This window comes from Diabrotica undecimpunctata, chromosome 3 (assembly GCF_040954645.1).
Source record: "Diabrotica undecimpunctata isolate CICGRU chromosome 3, icDiaUnde3, whole genome shotgun sequence".
In the NCBI taxonomy this organism is placed as follows: domain Eukaryota; kingdom Metazoa; phylum Arthropoda; class Insecta; order Coleoptera; family Chrysomelidae; genus Diabrotica; species Diabrotica undecimpunctata.
This window is the reverse complement of record NC_092805.1, coordinates 53,128,209-53,150,601: the sequence shown is the minus strand read 5'-3', so window position 1 is coordinate 53,150,601 and position 22,393 is coordinate 53,128,209. Positions and strand designations below refer to the sequence as shown.

The following is a 22,393-nucleotide window of genomic DNA, read 5'->3' as shown; positions in this document are numbered from 1 at the left end:
GACTACAGTCTCAAAACAGTTTCAAAAACAAAGATGACAATGGTTAAATGACGTCAGACGTAGAAATGGAAACTATTTGGGACAAATGATAGAGCTGTTAGAAGAGAGCTAGAGGAAAACTGAGGAGAAAATAGAAGAACTGTATGGCAAAGGACTTGATAGGGAAAAGTTTAGGTAAAGAAGACACGATGGACAGAAATGAGTGGAGAAGAAGAGTAAGCAACAGTGACTTCTGAAAACGGAAGTACTAAGGAAGAAGAAGAAGAAGGTGACTGTACACCCTTTAAATGATTGAGTAAGTAAAATAAAATAAGTCTGTATAATTGTTTTTATTTATTAAATTACTATAAAGTGATTAACTTTAGCAAAAATAAATTACATACACTGTGTGTCAGCCAAATGGAATAAATTTGCTAATAAATAAATCAGAAATTGTTCAAAAAACGGTCGAACACGTCGATTAGTATCATTTAGAAAAGCAAATGATTTATTTGTTCAAAGTCGCTACCACTGTCTTAATACTTCTTGTCCATTTAGGTCTTAAAAAAAACCCTTTAAGTAAAAAAAAAACAAAAAATTCTTTACTTTGGTTTAAAACGCCAATGTTTTATTGTTCCATGACAGAGCAGTCAGACAGTAGTTGTCAGTGCTATAGTCGTTTAAATTTCATTAACCGCAAGCCAAAAAAATGGTTTATTTAACAGAAATGTACAAAATTTACAATTATACAGATGATTGGGTATCGAGATAAGATACGGAAGCTATACAGATCATAGGTCTTTTTTTCATAGATGGCAATTTGAACGGCGACAATTATTTATCATTGTTCCAAAATAATGTAGTGCCAACGTTGGCCAACTTGTATCCTGATCCAGGAAACCCACAAGTTCCAGCGAATATGATATGGTTTCAACAAGATGGAGCACCACCCCACTATCAAATCTATGTCCGGCAGTACCTCAACCAAATATTTCCAAATCGGTAGATGGGAAGGCGAGGATCGATGGAATGGCCACCACGACCCCCCGATTTAACGCCATTAGACTGTTTCTTATGGGGATATGTGAAAAGTATTGTATACAAAACTAAACCCACTGACTTAGCTAATTTACGAAGATGAATAACGCTCGCGATTAGATCGATCACATCTAAGATGTTGAGTAACGTTAGAAGAAATCTCTATTCACAGTTAGGGTGTTACCAAGACGTTCGTGGGGAGCATTTTAAACATCTGCTACATTGACAGTATTGTTTAAATTTGTATTATTTAGAAGTTTTTTAATAAGTTATAGCGACTTTCGGCAAATAGATCATTTTCTTTTTTAAATGTGAATTTTTGCATTTTACTTAATATTTCCAAAACAGTCAAAGATAGGTTTAGGATATTGTATTCAAAAAATGTCTAAAATGATCTAAGGAATCCAGAAATTAATTAATATACAGGGTGTTTTATTTAAAATAAGCAAGTTGGTATTGGCCACCGTTATCTGATACACCCCGTATAAAAAGTTTTTATGGAAAAAAATGCGCAAATATAAATACTAATCGACGTATTCGACCGTTTTTTTGAATACTTCCGCATTTATTTATTAGCTAATTTATTCCATTTGGCTGACACACAGTGTATATTTTTATAAATATATTTTACAATATGTACAACTTATACATATATATATATATATATATATATATATATATATATATATATATACACTCTTAGTCTCTACATAATACTAAATACATTTGTTCAAACGTATGTCTTATATAAAAATAAGTTAAAAGTCCTCAGTTATAACAACTACATAATCACAAAAAAATATAAACTGTTTAACTAAAATGTAAATCAAGTCTATTGTGCTTTTCATAGTCTACTTATTGAATTCCATTTGTATTTCTTCTAATGTTTTATTCTTTGTCTCAATAAGATAATATTTTGAAAATAATGTGCCTAGAATGCAACAAAATGAACAGAATAAAAAATATCCACTTAAACCTATCAAACTCAACATGAATTCAAAGTTTTTCGTTATCATGAAAGCCACGCACCAAGACAGAGTTCCAGTTACAGATGCAGCCAGAAATTTTGCATTTGGTGGGAACATTTCTGCCAGAAAGAGAAAAGGTAAAGCTCCAAAACCTGAATTATAACTAATAATATAGGAAATTAGCAGTATTAATGGAAGCAAGTTTAGATATACTGGAAAAGTGTAGAGAGTTTGCAGATAAATAAAAATAGTTAAGAGCAATTGAGAAAGCGCCATTCCTACTCCAGATATTAGTAATAACGTTTTGTTATTAAATTTTGGACCAATCACGGGCAGTATAAAAGAACTAAGAAGATGAAATACACCGAGAATAATAACTACCATTTCAGGGGTTATAGCGGAACTGAGCTTACTTATAAGTTGGATTCCGTAAAATAAAACTACATCAATGCCAGTTAACTGTTGGAGAATTAATAAGGTATTAACTGTAAAAAAAGCCTTTCTCAAAGCCATAGATTTGTAACTGCTAAAGAGATTAACATTTTCTTCTGTTTTTGTTTTTAAGGGAATTTCAATAAACAATTCTTTTACATGTTTTAGTTCAACTTCTCTTTCAACAAACACCTGTTTATTAAAAAAAATTTCTTTTGTTTTAGTAAATACTTCAGATTCTTTACCTGATAATTTAAATAAAACTAAAAATATAACTAAAATTGCAGCTATTATTAAATTTAAAGTAGTTATTGTTGCAAATAATCCTACTACGTTAGAAAACAACAGCCCTGAACAGGTAGAAATACTAATTAAAGAAGCATATAAAATTCTTTTAGATTTGTGAATTATTTCTATCAAGTATATAGGAATTATAAAAAATGAACTAGTAACAGCTAACCCAGCTAAAAACCTAGCTATATAAAATATTTCTATGATATTTCCAAAAGCTATTAGTATATTACTTAGTAATAATATAAAACCAGAAATAAGTAAAGTTGGTTTCCTTCCTATACGGTTAGCGAGGTAGCAAAAAATGGAAGTTCCGACAGCCGATCCTAAGGTAAGACTTGATGTTATCCAAGAGCTTTCGTCAACATCAATTGGTCTACCAAATGGGCTGGTTTCATTGTTCATCAATTTTGGAATAGATGTTGATGACCAGGTTATACTTGATGCGACGGAAAATGATAGAAAAATCACTGGAAAAATAAAATAATGTAAATTATACTTACTGTGGTGATAGAAATAAAAAATATAAAAAAAACTACAATACGGAAAAGGTATTTATCAGAATTTTATGTAATACATACGTATTACAATTAAACACACGCAGTCTATTACAAACGAGTATGTACTTTTATGACATAAATAATAATTAAAATGCGTTTATTTGTAGGAAAAACAAAAAAAAATGGGTGTGGCAGTCCAGTGGGACTGCCGGTGGAAGTTACACTTCTATACACGCATTCGCCGTTACAAATTTATTTGGGAGTCAATCTGCACAATCATTACATATGTAATTCTATAGGTAAGACATAGCAGAAAGAGAAACAGAATTAATAACAACTTACTAACAATGAAGGATTGAATTAATATTTTGATGAAAATGTATATTTTTATTTTCATATATGTATGAAAGGAGTTGAATGCAAAATTTTTTTACACATACTGTGCAGTAAAATTCATTGTTTATTTTGTTATTAATATAATAATACAATACAAATTAAACTGCAATATTCATAATTATTTAAAAATGACAATAATATACATAAAAAAATACACTACAATACAGTGCAACATAATTCCATATATGATAATACAATAAAAATTAAAATGCAATATCCATAAGTATTTAAAAATGACAATAATGTAATAACATTAATAAAAAAGTCCTCCCTGACTGGGAATCGAACCCCGGTCTCCCGCGTGACGGGCGGGGATACTGACTACTACACTACCGAGGACATAACACAAATGTATTTCAAAATTGACAGTTCTGGATCATACAGTGATTTATTGAGATTTGAAATACAAAAGAATAATATATTTATGAACATTTAATAAATAATACAAAACATATCACATAAATAATAATAATAATAAATATTTTATTATATGTATAATATTATATGTATATATATATATATATATATATATATATATATATATATATATATCTTTATATAATATTTATAATATTAAATTATATATACAAAAGGAACATTTTTATATTCGAGAGAGGAAGAGAGAGAAAATATATCTTCTGTCTCTCTCTTACTCATTATCTTACATATTTAATGGTTTCACAGATTCACTCCCATACAAATTTCCAACGTGGAGCGAGCGTATAGAAGTATAACTTCAAAAAGTCCTCCCCGACTGGGAATCGAACCCCGGTCTCCCGCGTGACAGGCGGGGATACTGACTACTACACTACCGAGGACATGACACAGATGTATTTTAAAATTGACAGTTCTGGATCATACAGTGATTTATTGAGATTATTATTTTGAAATACAAAAGAATAATATAATTATGAACATTTAATAATTAATACAAAACATATCACATAAATAATAATATTAATAAATATTTTATTATATGTATAATATTATGTGTATATGTATCTTTATATAATATATAGTATTAAATTATATATACAGAAGGAACATTTTTATATTCGAGAGAGGAAGAGAGAGAAAATATATCTTCTGTCTCTCTCTTACTCATTATCTTACATATGTAATGGTTTCACAGATTCACTCCCATACAAATTTCCAACGTGGAGCGAGCGTATAGAAGTATAACTTCAAAAAGTCCTCCCCGACTGGGAATCGAACCCCGGTCTCCCGCGTGACAGGCGGGGATACTGACTACTACACTACCGAGGACATGACACAGATGTATTTTAAAATTGACAGTTCTGGATCATACAGTGATTTATTGAGATTATTATTTTGAAATACAAAAGAATAATATAATTATGAACATTTAATAAATAATACAAAACATATCACATAAATAATAATATTAATAAATATTTTATTATATGTATAATATTATGTGTATATGTATCTTTATATAATATATAGTATTAAATTATATATACAAAAGGAACATTTTTATATTCGAGAGAGGAAGAGAGAGAAAATATATCTTCTGTCTCTCTCTTACTCAGTATCTTACATATGTAATGGTTTCACAGATTCACTCCCATACAAATTTCCAACGTGGAGCGAGCGTATAGAAGTATAACTTCAAAAAATAGACATCATCATATAACGGGGGTCCTACGGCGATTGTCGCTTCCCGCATTTCAGCATCCATCTTTTCCTATCTCTCCAATCTCCCTCTTCTAAGCCTCTAGATTGCATTGTTTTTGTAATTTCTCTTCTCCAGGAATTTGGTGGTCTTCTTCTTTTCCTTCTTTCTGGCGGAACATACATTAAGGCTTTCTTTGGCCACCGCTCCTCCTCCATTCTCATCACGTGACCATACCATTGTAATTGCCTTCCTTGTATTCTATCTGAAAGAGTATCTCTAATTCCTGTACGGTTTCGTATTTCCTCATTCCTGATTCTTTCCATTCTCGATACTCGACATGACCTTCTAAGATAATCAATTTCCACAACGTCTACTTTATCTCGTTCATTCTTTGTCATCGTCCAACATTCGGCACCATATGTGGTAATTGGTTCTACAATTGCTCTGTATACGCGAAGTTTGGTATGCATCTTTATTTTATTAGACCACAGTAATGAATTCAGTATTCGGATGCACTTTTTCCCTTGCTTTATTCGGTTTTGTACATCTATCTTAACTCTGCCATCTGCTGATATGATGCTTCCTAGATATTTATACTGGTTGCAGCCTTTTATGACTGCGTTTTCAAGCCTCAGATCTGTGGTATTTCCTCCAATTTTTAAATATTCTGTTTTGCTTATGTTTACAGTAAGCCCCCATTCGGCATATTCCTCAAATAATTTTCGATTCATATAATTTATATCTTCCTCATCGGTTGCAACCACCACCTAATCATCTGCAAACAACAATGTATACAGAGTTTCTTGTCCCACATCGATGCCCATAAATCTACATTTATTTCTCCAATTCCTCAATGCTTCTTGGACGTATATTTTAAAGAGTGTCGGTGACAAACAGCATCCTTGCTGTAGGCCTTTAGTGACTTTAAATTCATTTGAGGTTCTGGTTCCAATTTTTACACAACTAACTGCATTTTCGTACAATTTATATATCGCTCGGATATACGTCGAATCCAATCCGGACCTTTTGAGGACCTCAAACATTTTCTTTAACGGGACACTATCATATGCTTTCTCAAGGTCTATACATACCAAATGGGTCTCTCTACTTCTTCTCAAAAAATAGACGTATTTTCAAATTATATTGTGGTTATTTCTCATTAAGAATAGTAGATAACCAAAAATTCTAAAAAAATATTACAGTAGCTTTACAACCATATTAATAATTTTTATACAATTTAATTTTGTAGTCAGTTTACAATATTAGTTACATTATCATTATACAATGTGATACAAATTGCAGTGATGACGTCATCGGCTCTTTTTTAAATGTAACACCCTGTATTTTAGGACATTTTTAGATCGATAAAAATGAGCTGATTTGGATATAATTTGAAAGATATGGGCTAAGAAAATTAATTTTTATTGATTTATAATATTAATAAATTATAAATAAATTATAATAAATAACTTGAAAGTAATCCATTAATTAATACATGACTTAATCTTAAATGTTCGAATTGTAGCCCTTGTTGTATTTGACAGCAACCCAAACGTTGTACAAATTCTTGTAGAACCTTGTTTATACTTTCTTGAGAAATATTGTTTATTTCTTTATGAATTCTTGTTTTTAAGTCTCCAATATTTGTAGGTTTCGTTTTATAAACAACATTTTTTAAATTATCCCACATATAATAATCCAAAGGATTGAGTTCTGGCGACCTCGCTGGTCATTCAAAATTTCGTTTAGGTTACTTCGAACATCTAAAGCATAATGCGCACCATCCTGTTGAAACCATAAACTTTTATCAAAACCTCCAAGATTAATTGTAGTGGGGAATAAATTAACTAAAGTAGGTACGAGATACCCACTTAAAACCTGAAGGTATGCTGACCCGTTTATATTACCTTCGAAACAGTAGGATCCAATGATTTTATTTCTTACAATGCCAGCCCATACGTTTACCTTTTGCGGGTATTTTGTATGATGTTCCCGCATCCAGTTGGAGTTTTCTTTTGCCCAGTATCTACAATTCTGACGGTTGACCTAGCCATTTAATTTGAATGTAGCCTCATCAGAAAAAATAATATTTTGAACCAAGAGAGGGTTTCGGTGGCTATTATCCATCATTATTTCGCAAAATTGTATTCTTTTATCTGGATCATCCTCGTTTAATTCCTGTACAACTGTGCATTTTACGTACTTTACTTACGTGTACGTACTTTGTGTACCGATGTTTTGCAAACATCGAGATCACTACTAACCTTACTAACAGAAGTGTGCCCATCTTATTCAAAAGCAAGTAGAACATCTAATTTTGTAACAGAATTTACAAAGGGACGACCTGATTTGTGTGCATTTTCAACCGTACCAGTTTATCGAACTTTCTTTTCAATATTACTTACTGTTGACTGCGTGATGGATATTTCTGGATATTTATCATTAAATAATTTACACACTTCCATCTGAGTTCGCGATTTGTCTCCATACCCAATCATCATAAGTATTTCAATTCGTTGCTTTACACTCAAATTCATTTCTACTTAAAATTAATTCTAAGCAATAGTACAGAACATTCACGAATTAATACAATTATTGTACTACTTAATTGTTATTGAACGGTACTAAAAATAATTACAGTTTACCAAAAACTAGAAGTAGGTAGGCTAATTTTTTGCAATTGATAATAAATAAAATGAAAAAGACAGTCAAGATCTGATTTCACGTACAAAGCGTCTATGTATATGTTTATACGTATTTCGTCTTAATAAGGCTCATCAGAAAAGATATTCATAGGCGTTCTCAACGTGAAAAATATTCTCCTGTCTTTAAGAAGCAACACTAAAATGGCTTCGAAACGGACGCAATAGCGACATCTGATATTAAATCCGTAATATTGTTTCAAAACACAATTCAGATTTGTGCCTTAATCTGAGCCTTCTAAAAATTGCAAGGCAAAGCAGACGTTGATCAAGATGTTAATAGAGACATGGAGAATATAAAATTTGCATTCCACGACATGTCTCCTCAACTAAGCAGAAATCATTAGCGAATTGTTTTCTTGTACTCATACAGAGTAGATCCGAATAAAATGAAAAAGACAGTCAAGATTTGATTTCACGTACCAAGCGTCTATGTATCAGCTTATACGTAATTTGGCCTTAATAAGGCTCATCAGAACAGATATTCATAGGCGTTCTCAGCGTGAAAAATAAATCTTTCCTGTCTTTAAGAAGCAACACTAAAATGGTTAATGATTTCTGCTTAGTTGAGGAGACATGTCGTGGAATGCAAATTTTAGATTCGCCATGTCTCTATTAACATCTTTATCATCGTCTGCTTTACCTTGCAATTTTTAGAGGGCTCAGATTAAGGAAGAAATCTGAATTGTGTTTCGAAACTATTTTACGGATTTATTATCAGATGTCGCTATTGCGTCCGTTTCGAAGCCATTTTAGTGTTGCTTCTTACAGACAGGAAAGATTTATTTTTCACGTTGAGAACGCCTATGAATAACTCTTCTGATGAGCCTTATTAAGCCGAAATACGTATACACAGATACATAGACGCTTTGTACGTGAAATCAAATCTTGACTGTCTTTTTCATTTTATTTGGATCTACTCTGTATGAGTACAAGAAATCAATTCGCTAATGATTTCTGCTTAGTTGAGGAAACATGTCGTAGAATGCAAATTTTAGATTCCTCATGTCTCTATTAACATCTTTATCAACGTCTGCTTTGCCTTGAAATTTTTAGAAGGCTCAGATTAAGAAGGATTAGAAGATTTTAGAAGGTTCAGATTAAGGCAGAAATCTGAATTGTGTTTCGAAACTATTTTACTGATAATAAATAATTTATTTTCTAGGTTTCTAGTTCGTCAGGTGTGACTCTCGGCGGGAGGTGCTTAACGCAGTTCCTGGCAATGTTATCAGGCCCCGGTGAATTTAAATTTCCGATTTTGCCGAAGTGTTCGAATGTTTGTTGATCCATAGGTGCCCTGATCGGATGTTGGGGTAGGGGTTGCTAGTTCTCTGTTTAGATAGGGTTTTGAATTTTGACCAGAAAGCACCACCGTTACGATAACCATGACTGGAGGTGAAAGCTAGAGATTGCAATTGCTGGATCCAGCATCCAGCAATCCTGCTATATCCAGCGTTTTTTTATATGCTGGATCCAGCAAACCATGCTGGATCCAGAAACGTATCAAATTTTAAATAAGTTACTTTATGTCTTCATTAGCCTCTTTATTTAAAGCCGTGAGTCGGCAACTTGCTCTATCGTGCTAGCAGGTAGGACGTGCCACAAGTGCGATTGAACTGCAATATCGCGTCTCGCGTCGCCCTCTTTCTCGACTGCACCGCCTACGCCTACCCATTGACTCTTAGTGTATGTTCACACAGACTGCTATGGCGCGATCAGCGATGCTATGCTTTGCTATGCTATGCGTTACATAGCAAGCTATTATCTGTGGATGTTTCAATACAATGATATGCTTGTAAGCTAGTCGCCACCGTAGTCTTTTCTGTGTCGAACGTGACGATGGAAAGAAAACTGAAATAAATATTGGCGGAAAAATTCATTGTTAAAGTACAATATTTATTATACAAATAAGTGTTTAAATAGAAAACGTAAATGGGTTCATAAAATTAATAGAGAGAAGGCGACATTTAGAGAGTTTTATTATTTACTTGCCAAACTAATTATGCAACCTGATAAATTTCGAGAATATTTTCGGATGTCTTTTGAAACGTTCGACTCCATTCAGAGAGGTATAACTTCTTACGTAAAGAAAATGCACACAAACTGGAGAAAACCAATAGGCGTTAGAGAACGGCTTACAATAACTTTAAGGTAAGTTTAAATATTACAATAGTATATCCAATATTTTCATAAATCTACCAAAAAGTACAGGGAGTCCCGTTCTCACACGCTCACACTTCAGAGTTAAAAACTTACATAGAACTAATTAGATTTTCTTGGGAAATATAAATAGTGGGGTGTTTATCCAATATGGTCTCCCAATGGTGCAACACTATTATAATCCGTATAAAAAATACACAAGAATAATAGAGAACTGTTTTATTAATAAGATAAGATATACACATCTTTATAGTTGTAAATCAAATAGGGTGGAATCTGAAGTACGTGAACCAAAAGAAATCCCTGCAACTGTACTCATATGGGATTGTTCCTGTTCTTGTTGTTGGTTGTGAACAGTACAATTATACAGAAGCTCTTGCATCTTCCAACGGAACCACATTTTAGTGTCCTTACGCATTATTTTTAAAGGTGGGTAGAAACTCATTAAAAAATTATAATCTTCATCATTATTATGTTTTGAGTCAGTTGCAGAGTCTAGTAACTCTAATTTTTTTTCTTCCAAAGGTATGAATCTCTCGATATCCAAATCATCTGGGATGACGTATTAGGTTGGAGTTCTTCGTTATCTAATGAAATATTGTCGTTAGAGGTTTCCGTATTACCCAGAATATTGTTCAGTTAAAATTCCATTATCTTGTGATAACAGGTCATACTCACCATTAAGTGAATCGCTGTGAACATTCTCAAACATCATATCTTACTTCAGTTGATGGTAGATTACCAGTCATGTTGCGACATGCCATTAAATCTTTTAAGAAAATTAAACTTTTATAATATGTCCAAGTGTGTATTTATAGGAATTGTTTATTAATAGCATGAGCAGCATTTAACTTTTATTGTCTTGATTATTTGGGTATTTTGATAGTGGAAAAATAATTATTATTTATTAACAACATTCGTTAACATTTTCATATAATATTCAGAGTTCTGTTTAAACACAGTTTTGATAACCCATACTAAACTAATCTTTTTGGTGAAGTTTTTATTTTCGGACAAAATGTTTTTCCAATTACAAACACCTTAAATAAGCAAGAGCATATGTAGTAACATAATTATTAATAAACATTAATTAATATTTACTTGTTACTTCTAACTTTCACTGCAACCTCAACCCATAATTTATTGATTATTGTTTATTAATTTTTCCTAGTCCATATCGCCCGCTAGACGTGCGACTGCTGGCGATGGAATCAAACATTCTTGAAAACCAAACCGAAGCGCATACTAGCCGCTATTAGCATCGCATCGCATCGCACTAAATCGCGCGCTATTTGAACAAGGCACTTACGATACAAGTGTTTGATATCATCGCATAGCGAAGCATCGCATCGCTGATCGCGCCATAGCAGTCTGTGTGAACGTACACTTAGACCTCTTCTATTTTTCTAATTTTTAGTTGACTTTCTGCTCTCGCCAGTAAAATGTTTTCACGCCTAATAAGTGCCTCTTTCAATCTGCTGTACTGCCGTGCGTGTTGTTTGGAAACTGAATGGTAAGCAATTTAACTAAATATCTAATAATTTAGCATAATTTATGATTAGATTATCACTTGATGATTTATGTAAGTTAATTGAATAAGAACCGCCAGTCAATAGTAAACACTTCCATCTTAACTATCAACACCGATCTTATCACAGTGCAAGTGCGATCTTTTACAAAAATATTTATTTTTGCCCATTCCACAGCAATTTTTTTGCCAACAACCTTTTTTCTTGCGGTGGACATGGTATCTAGGTCTAGCTTCATCTGAAATCAAAAAATCAAAAATGTTCTTGTAGTTTATAGCTCTGGCTAGTGAATACACAAAGCAATTAAAGAAAAAACGAAATTTGAAAGTTCTAGATAAGTCTAAACACATTTTCGACCCCAATTTTTACTCATTTATTCAAATTTGATTTTCTAAGTATTTTTTTTGTATAAAACAAAAACGACGTAACCTATTGAAAATTCCTTCGTTTATTTACTAACCAGAGGTATAAACTACAAGAAAATTTTAAATTTTTTTATTTCAGATGAAGCTAGACCATGTCCACCGCAAGAAAAAGACTGTTGGCGAAAAATTACTGTGAAATTAACAAAAATTAATATTTTTGGCTGAAATTCTTTTTTCAGAGTACTTCAAGTAGGATATACTTTTATATGTCTTAATTACAAATAAAAATAATTTTTAGTTTCTGAGACATAATTTTTATGTAACCCCTTAATTTTTAGTTTTTTTTTTTATATCAAAACATTTAACAAATATAATTCGTCCAGATAAAAAAACAGTCTATAAAAGGCTGCCAGTGGTCATGCTTTTTCGCTCACACTAAGACTAAGGCTCACATATATCAGGCGTTCTTGTTTTCTCATTCACGCTCACGTTCAGATAGCCGTTGCCATTTACAGTTTGTTTCTTTATCTGGACGAGTTATATCTACACCTTAATTCACAGACGTTTTTTTTTCTTTTCAGATTTAATGCTGCTCCAATTACTCCAATATTAATTAAAATGTCTCTTGAAGATGATAAAGAAATTGTGGGACTTTTTCACAAAACTGGATGAGAGGCGAAGTGCAAGATACTCTTTATGCTCAAAAAAATTGATGATTAGCAACAGCTCAACAACAGGCTTAAAAGGACATCTGAAAAAGATAGACAACGTCTCTTCTTCAAGTTTCAGCACCAGCACGTTTATACTAGCTCCCAATGCCCCCAAAGCAACCTCATAAAAAATTAAGATAATCAGGAAGTAGTTTCGAGCAAAAAGTCGAAGAAGACTATTGATTCCTACTTTAAAAGAGAAAATTCTATGGAAGATATGGTTACTAGGAGGGTTTGCAAAAATGGTTGTAGCTTGAGTTCATTTTGTACCTCACCCGACTTGAGACGGTTATTCGCAAAAAGTGGATTCCAATTACCAACTTCTCCGAAAAGTAAGAGCGATAATTTACAGGTATGCAGAGAAAGTATAAGCAAATTGTATAAAAAAATTGACTAATTTAAAACAAAAAGGACAAAGATTTTCGTTGAGCTTCGACAAGTGGACCTCCCAAAAAAATCACAGATACATAAATCTTAATTTGCACAATGCAAAACATTTTAATCTACGTTTGATCAGAATTGACGGCTCGTGCACTGCCGAACACTGCATTGAGTTAGTGGCAGAACGGTTGAAAATTTTCGTTTAATGATTGAATCCTACACCATTGGTATCACAACCGACGGCGCATCAATTATGGTGAAAGTTGGCAAGCTCGTGCCTTGCTATCAACAACTGTGCTATGCACATGGAATTTATTTGGCTGTAGTAGACATGCTGTATAAAAAGACACCTAAAAGAGAACTAGAACAAGCAGCAATAGACGACACTGATAAATATGAAGGCTAAAATGAAGATATGGAGACAGAGATGAATGGAGAATTGGCAGCAATAATCGAACCAACATTGGCGAGTCTTGTTGAATTGATTCTTTGTTACAGCGATCTACTTTATTAAAAAATCAAAAAGAATACGAAAAGTTGTTAAAACGTTTAAAAAATCACCTACCAAAGACGACATGTTCTTGCAAAAATGTGTCAAGGAAGAGAAAGGCAAGGAATTAAGTTTGATTCTGGACCGCCGCACCAGATGGAACCGTTTGCTCAGTTTGCTGGAACGTTTCTACAGCCTAAAAGCGATAAAGCAGCATCGATAAAGCGTTGATAGATATTGATTCTGCGATAAAATTCTCTGCTGGCGAGTGGTCAATATTCAATGAGTTGATCGCCACTCTTCAACCGGTAAAAGTGGCTGTAGAAGCTCTTTGCAGAAGAAAGTCCACTTTGATAATGACCGACACAACCTTCAAATTTGTCTTAGACAAACTAAATAGTCAGGACTCTAGCCTTAGTGACAAGCTATCGGAAGCACTACACAACAGAACTGCGTAATGGCGCCTCTCTGAAATTACAGGTACATTAGTGTACTTACAAAATCCAAAAAAGTATAACGAAGGACTAAATAATCCTCATTATTTCCCCATGCCGAAAAAGAATGCAATGCGACAAGAGACGAAAAAATTTGTTAAGTCGTATAAATAAACAAAATTTGTTAAGTCGTATAAATAAACAAGTGATCGTTATTATTAACATACGATTAATAACCGATGTAATAAAGAATAATGAAATAAAACATATACAAGTATTTTCAGTAATCGCTTTATTGTAAATCAAGTGAATCATAATTATTAACAAAAATCTGTTTTATTTTTATTGTAGTGCTTTATGATATACAATGTTTTTTTTTGATTACCTGGTGAATACACAAACAAATCTGATGGTTTTCCAACACGAACACAGGTAAGATCTACGGAGCAATCATAACCCATTTGGTGGTGCAATGATTTTATTAGCAGGAGATTATTTCAAACATTGCTAGTAATTCCACACTCAACGCCAGCTGATGAGCTCAATGCATGTTTAAAGTTCTCCAATTTGTGGAAACTTGTCACAGTATTACACTTAAGCAAGAATATGCGTGTCCAGTTGCAAAATGACCAATCTGGAGACATATTCTATAAAAAACTCATTGACAATGGTAATGACAAATTTCCTATAGACACCTTGACTGGTTGCATTAACTTTCCTCAAAGTTTTTGTCAGTTAGCTCGATCAAAAGATAAACTTATTCAAAAGATGTTTCCAGATGTTGCTCAAAATTACAGAAACCATGATTGGTCGAGCGAACGAGCTATATTGGCTGCTAAAAACATAGATGTAAATGAATTAAATTTTAAAATTCAAGAACAAATTACAGGCGAATTCAGGATATAGTTGATTCAATCATTCAATCGTTGATTGAATCAGTTGATTCGGCTACTAACCAAGATGATGTCGTTAACTATCCGCCTGAATTTTTAAACTCGCTGGATTTACCAGGATTGTCTCCTCACAATCTTCAAAAAAATGTTAGGTTAGGTAGTTATAATGTTGACAAATATACCAACCACATCTTTGCAAAGGCACACGGTTAGCGATAAAAAAATTATTGAACAACGTAATAAAAGCAACTATACTGAAAGAAAAGTATAAAGGAGAAGACTTTTTGATACCACGTATCCCAATGATTTCGACTGATGTACCATTTGAATTTAAACGACTACAGTTTCCAGAGCAGCTTGATTTTGCTATCATCATAAATAAGTCTCAGGGGCAATAAGTAATTAGGTGTTTGTGGTATGAATCTAGAAAACCCATGTTTCTCACATGGTCAATTGTATGTTCCCGTGTTGGAAAACCATCAGATTTGTTTGTATATTCACCAGGTAATCAAACAAAAAACATTGTATATCATAAAGCACTACAATAAAAATAAAACAGATTTTTGTTAATAATTATATGATTCACTTGATTCACAGCGATTGCTGAAAATACTTATTTTCGTCTTATTTCATTATTTATTACATCGGTTATTAACCCTATGTTAATAATAATAAATAATTAATTATCTCTGTGTTTTGTCATTGAAGCACCCACTTATTTGTACAATATTTGTCACCTTTAGGTTCCCACTATCCCTTTAGATTATTTTTCAATCAGGTTTGAACCTTAAGTTCCCCTCTTAGTTTAAAGCCCTCTGGCAGATATCCCAGTCGGGTTTTTAGTGGGTCCAAAAGGGTGGCTAAAATTCTGGAAGCGAATATATATATATATATATATATATATATATATATATATATATATATAACCAAACAACACAGTTTATTAGGGCTACAGTCAGTAGGTTTGGCCGGGATGTTATAGAAACACTCTTTTGACTTTTGGTCGAGTTTTCGGAATTCTTTTATTTCTTCTTCAAGACACTGTAATTAGAAGAAAGTGCAAATATTTACAACATATCTAAAATTGTCTTTACAACTTACTAGTCGTTAAGATTATTTTTCTAGAGCTACGACACTCAACATTTAAAACACACATATAAAATATAACATTTAAAATAATGGACTTTACTTTTTAAAATTTAGTTGGAAAGTTAAAATTTTGTCAGTGACATCTTTTCATGGTGTGTTTTGACTGATCCATAGAGAACAGAAAAAAAAACAAAAATAGTGTGATTAAAAAGTAATTAGGAGTTCCTGCTATTATATTACTGGAAGTAGTATCTTAAACTTGTATTGATAGTATGCAACATGTTTTGTATGCTGGTGTATTACGGTGTGTATATGTAAAAGTAAATTTTTATTTTATTTTTGATGTTTTGTCAGTAAGTAACAATAAATGTTGCTCAATTTATCTATGTCTAACTTTTTATTTATACAAGACGTATTAGATTTTATGAAACACATTTCCAAGAAAACACGTTTTGAATGGTTTTTTTCTTTAGCCAGAATACAGGAATCCTCGAAATTAAATTCATGTTTTAAAGTTAATGCTTGTTCTGTGAGCGAACATGCGTTTATCTTTTTGGTTTTTATGTCGCTGAGATGTGATACACGTTTTTACAGTTGGCACACGGTATAGAATAAACAACATTCGATGACTCCTGTATTGTGAAAGGATCCTTTGTCTTTGTGTACAACTTCGATACCGTTTTCACATTCTTAGTTGCAATTTTTAAGGCAATAACATTTTTGAAAATGTTCAATAGCTTAGGTGTGAGAACTGGAATATAGGGTAGGCAACCATACGTTATTTTAGATTGTGGTAGCTCTGATGTGTTCTGTGTCAATGTCTGTGTCAGTTGTCGGACCTCATTCACCTCATTATTATGAAAATTTTGGTTGTCAGAAAATTGCAATGGAAAAGGAGAACCAAAAATGAGTTTATTCAAAGCCCTGTAGGATAGGAGTTCTCTTGTAGTATAGATCTCAACTTTTTTAGTCCCTTGTCCCTGAACTCGATGTGTGATAAGTTGATAACCCTAGTTTTAAGGGCCAAAACCCATTTTTTTTGTCATCTTAGATGGATGTTGAGACTAAAAGTTTATAAAACGGTTACTAAAACAAGGTTTACGATACCACTCCGCCCTTAGCATGCCATCACTGCCACGATGTATAAGCATGTCTAAAAACGGAATCATATTATCAGCTTCTCTCTCAACCGTAAACTTTAAGTGTTCACACTGGGCGTTAAAAGTGTTTAGAACATCAGTTACTTTGTTTTCAGGGACCGATAAGATCAAATCATCTACATATCGTTAGATAAAAGGTATGTGAAAAGGTATCTTTTCCTTACATGTTCTTATGAGTTCACCCAATACAAAGTTACATAGTATGGGGGATATTTTGCTGCCCATTGGAGTGCCAAAAATTTGTTTAAAAAAATTACCATTAAACAAAAAGATGTTAGAGTCAAAAATGAATGTTAAAATTCTTAAGAAATCATCTAAACTGATCTTGGTATGCAGAGAGATGCTGTTCCAGTTATTTTTGATTCTGTTGAGAATAGCATCTAGTGGTAGGTTTGTAAATAGTGACACAACATCTAAACTAATTAGTATATAGTTATTCGGAACTTTAACATTATTAATGAAGTTACTAAATGTGAAAGAATCTCTAATATAGAATTCATTGGATTCGTTGTAGGAAATTGTGAGGATATCTGTAAGGTGTTTAGCAAGTTTACTATTAGGAGCATCAATGAAAGAGACAATAGGCCTCATTGAAAGAGTGGGTTTGTGAACTTTAGGAAGTGTATAAAACCTGGGTGCAACTGCATTGTAAATTTTCAAAGATTTTGCAACTTCTGTTGTTATGGATTTGGAAGAAGCTAAATCCGAAACCAGCTTGTTCGCCTTTTGTTGGAGGGTGCACACTGGACTGTTCTTAAGTTTGATGTAACTTTTTGTATCATTTAGTAAACTATTGCTTTTTTCAATGTAATCATTCTTATACATTGCCACTGTTATATTTCCTTTGTCACTTCTAACAATGTAAATTTCTGGATGTGATTTTAAAAATTGTTTGCACTCATTGTATATTGTATTCAAAAAGTGTCCTTCTTTACTTGTTTTGTGTAGAAAGTTAGTCATAACATTAGTGCTTTGAGATCTCAAGATGTCCTTCTCTTGGGGTTCTAGACCAGAAATAAGAAACTTAATATCTGAGAGAAGAGAAGACATTTTAAAATCTCTAGCACTAGGGAATAGGCAAAATTTTGGACCCAAAGACAAAAGTTTTTTGACATTATAAGGAAAAGTGATGTTAGTTAGATTTTTGAACCATTTTTCTTGGAATGTTATTTTTGAAAATTGATCTACTTTTATTTTGTTATAAATTGATGTACTTTCTTTTCTATGTAAGTAATATCATTTATTGTTACTGAAACTTCCAAGTTTAAGATTTTAGTTTTTAAATTTGAATTAAAGTTTTGAATTTTACTACCTAATTTACTTCCTTTATGATGTAACAAGTTATTGATGTTAAACTTTCAATTCTCTATGTGTGCAGGAAAACAAAGATTATTTCTACATTTTTGAAGGAAAGAAAGAAATTCTGGCTAAAGAAAAAAACCATTCAAAACGTGTTTTCTTGGAATTGTCTTTCATAAAATCTAATACGTCTTGTATAAAGAAAAAGTCAGACATAGATAAATTGAGCAACATTTATTGTTACTTACTGACAAAACATCAAAAATAAAATAAAGATTTACTTTTACATATACACACCGTAATACACCAGCATACAAAACATGTTGCATACTATCAATACAGGTTTAAGATACTACTTCCATTAATATAATAGCAGGAACTCCTAATTACTTTTTAATCACATTATTTTTGTTTTTTTTTCTGTTCTCTATGGATCAGTCAAAACACACCATGAAGAGATGTCACTAACAAAATTTTAACTTTCCAACTAAATTTTAAAAAATAAAATCCATTATTTTAAATGTTATATTTTATATGTGTGATTTTAATGTTGAGTGTCGTAGCTTTAGAAAAATAATCTCAACGACTAGTAAGTTGTAATGACAATTTGAGATATGTTGTAAATATTTACACTTTCTTCTAATTACAGTGTCTTGAAGAAGGAATAAAAGAATTCCGAAAGCTCGACCAAAAGTCAAAAGAGTGTTTCTATAACATCCCGGCCAAACCTAATGACTGCAGCCCTAATAAACTGTGTTGTTTGTTTATATCGACAGTCAATAATATCCAGTATTTTTCTTATATATATATATATATATATATATATATATATATATATATATATATATATATATATATTACATAAATAGAGACAAAGGGATTATCGTCGTAAAATGGGTTTACAATAAAGTGGTATTGTTAGTAAAAGATACAGTAAAATTTCAAAAACAAAAATAGATGTTGCATACCCTTTCATTGTAAAACAGTACAATAAACATATGGGGGATATAGATACGCCTAATACATTAATGAGTATTTATAAATCTCCACACAAAACTAAAAGATGACACGTTAAAATATTTGCCTATATTGTTGACATATGTGTAGCGAATGATTGGTTGTTGTAAAGAATAGACTGTAAAGCTTTAAACATAAAGTTCATACCTCTGAAGATATTTAGGTTGGACATTGCAAAAGCATTATGTTAAGTTGGAAAAGCTTCCACAAGAGAAAGACTAAGATTGCGTCAGAGTGGTTTTCCAAAATAAGCTGTCCAGTAGTTGAACGGCCAAATGATTTAGCAAGATTGGATTCTTATGCACATTGGCCAATACATACCACAAAAAGAAGATGTAGGTATTTCATCAAGGGAGCGAATCGTCTAAAGTGTGAAAAATGTAATGCAAGGCTCTTTCTCATTTAGGAGATAAACTGTTTCAAAGCCTTTCATCAAAAGAAAAAATTGTAAACTGCTTTGTTTCCTAGTCACCATATAGTTGTAATAATAAAAAGTTTTGTAAGTTTTAAAGTTTATTTTGCAGACCTTATTACCATATAGTTATATTCTGTAATTTGTTCCAAGATAATATAATATTTATATATATATATATATATATATATATATATATATATATATATATATATTAATAATATTTGATAATATTTGTTTCTGATATATAAATATCAATATTTGATTATACTTAATATTTAGAAATTGTTTGTAAAAATAACTTAGTTTTTAAAGCCATTTTAAAGTGGTGCTTGATAAAGGTTCTAATACACAATGTTACCTTATAATTACATGTACCAATAAAGGGTTAAGAATATTTAAAAACAGTGATTTTGTTGTTCATGTTGCAATAAGTTTGTTGTTTATCTTCCGATTTTAATTTCGTATATCTTATTTTGTGTATCTTTTTTTCTGAAAAAGTTGTCTGTTAACGTCAAATACCTAAATAGACAAGTTTTTAAGTTATAAATAATGAAAAATAATAAGTTTAACGTTTTGATTATTTATTAAAAAATAGTTCCACTAAAAAATTGATGAATCCCTAGATGAGAGTATTTTTTTACTACCTCGTACTACACATTTCAACTGTCTAACCCGTCTATACCGTTGTGAAGAAAAAGATTTGTTTATTACTAATTTAATTGGTCCATTTTTAACTTTTGACTACATCTAACCAACAACCGCTACCCGATAGTATCCAATTTAAGCATTCTTTTTCAGTAGTCGGTATTGGAGAATTGACCATAGTTTTATAGTTTTAAATTGTGGTTAATTCCAATTCATATTAATTACACTAATAAGATGTCAGAAGAAAATAAGCATACAAGAAATAATTATGCATCAAGCAAAAAAAGTACTTGGATATTAGAAAAATTGTCTGATAAAAAAATAAAGTAACGAGATTACTATCCAAAGTAACAGTGCTGGCATATGCGGAGAGAGTGGTAATAGTTGTTATAATACTAGCAATAATGAAGCAAGATATTAAAAGTAACTTATATCAAGATAAGATCCTCTTTTACCTGGATTAACGCTCATTCTACTTCATAAACATAAAACACTTAAACGGCGAAAAATTTCGACAGCAATTTACTTTCTTGTGCTTAGTATTGAATATCTTGGCTTCTACTGGTTGAAAGTTATTTTACTCGATATGTTTAATAGACATAATTGTTTACATTCTTTCGTAATATACAAAGATGAATGGGCATAATAATATCTATTCATAACTTTAAAAATAATATGCAATATTTTAAAAATAATTATTTAATTGCTAAAAAATTGTGCAGTTTTAAAATATTAATTAACTATAATCTGCAAGACTATTACTATCATGATTATTATGTACTAATATAACTACTCTTTGGCAATTGACTTTATTAAGCAATATAGGTACTTAAGAATATACATACATATAAAGGAGAAATCATTCTGTATGAGTTGAGGTTGGTCAGTGACTTGCCAATTTTCTGGAGCATGATCATATTTTTACTTTTAAGTACAAAGAAAGTAGTAGAGTTTCAAGGGGGCGTTAACTTTTTGCATCAGATTTTGAGTGATGCTCGCCGGAAGTTATTTCACACAGTTTCTGGGAATCTTGTTAGGTTCTAGTGAGTTTGAGTTAACTATTTGGCAACTGGTTTTTTTAGTATGTTCATCCATATGTGCCTCACGTGGAATGTCATAGAAGTTTTGTTAATTGTAGGGGTTTCGAGTCTTATCTCTTGGGTTTATATCTCAGTAGTATTATGTATGGCAGCATCGTAACTAGGGCCGTTTGGAGTAAGAAGATGTATTTTTAAGGCCTTCTGTTGAGTAAAACAGCTAAGAGGGGTTTGACGTCTTTAGTTTAGTTAGGATTTAAAATTTGTATTCAGAATGAACCGCTGACCTACTAGTCCAGTCTAGTAGTGACCTTACGCCATCGGTTGGCTTTGATGATGTTTATTTTCAGCTTGATCTGTGCCGAGGTTTGGTTATATAAGTGTTAGTAAATTTTAATATTGTTCTGAAGCTATTTTCTTGTGGCATTTTAAATTAATTACTATTTAAATGGGAATAAGCCACAATTAAAGGTTAAAATACGTTTATTGACGTTTCAATTTCCACTTCGGAAATCGTTCTCAAAATACAAACATTAGTAAATTAAACAAATTTTGTTTTTTGTTACCTAGTGAAAAATTCTTCTAATAATTTAATTTTATCTGACTCATCTATATTGACAATTCAGACATACATTATACATTTTAAAGTAGACGACTTTAAAATGATATTGCCAATATTGTTGAGTTGCGTTCCTGGGACGACTTTACTTATAAGATAGTTCATTCGATTACATGAAATCAACTTTAACTTGAGAATATCCGTCAGAAAAGATCATAACATGTAATTCGTCTTTAAAAAGACAAATACATGCCATGATGACAGT

General features: G+C 31.7%; 1 protein-coding gene across 1 annotated transcript; it reads right to left on the bottom strand.

The window, feature by feature from the left end:
* Positions 1-1,729: 1,729 nt before the first annotated feature.
* On the bottom strand, positions 1,730-21,087 carry LOC140436804 (facilitated trehalose transporter Tret1-like). Its single transcript, XM_072525908.1, has 2 exons — positions 20,988-21,087; positions 1,730-3,178 (listed from the first exon to the last, which is right to left on the bottom strand). The coding sequence occupies exons 1-2, from the start codon at positions 21,001-21,003 to the stop codon at positions 1,869-1,871; spliced, it is 1,326 nt and encodes a 441-aa protein (XP_072382009.1). The 5' UTR covers positions 21,004-21,087; the 3' UTR covers positions 1,730-1,868.
* Between the last annotated feature and the right edge of the window lie 1,306 nt (positions 21,088-22,393).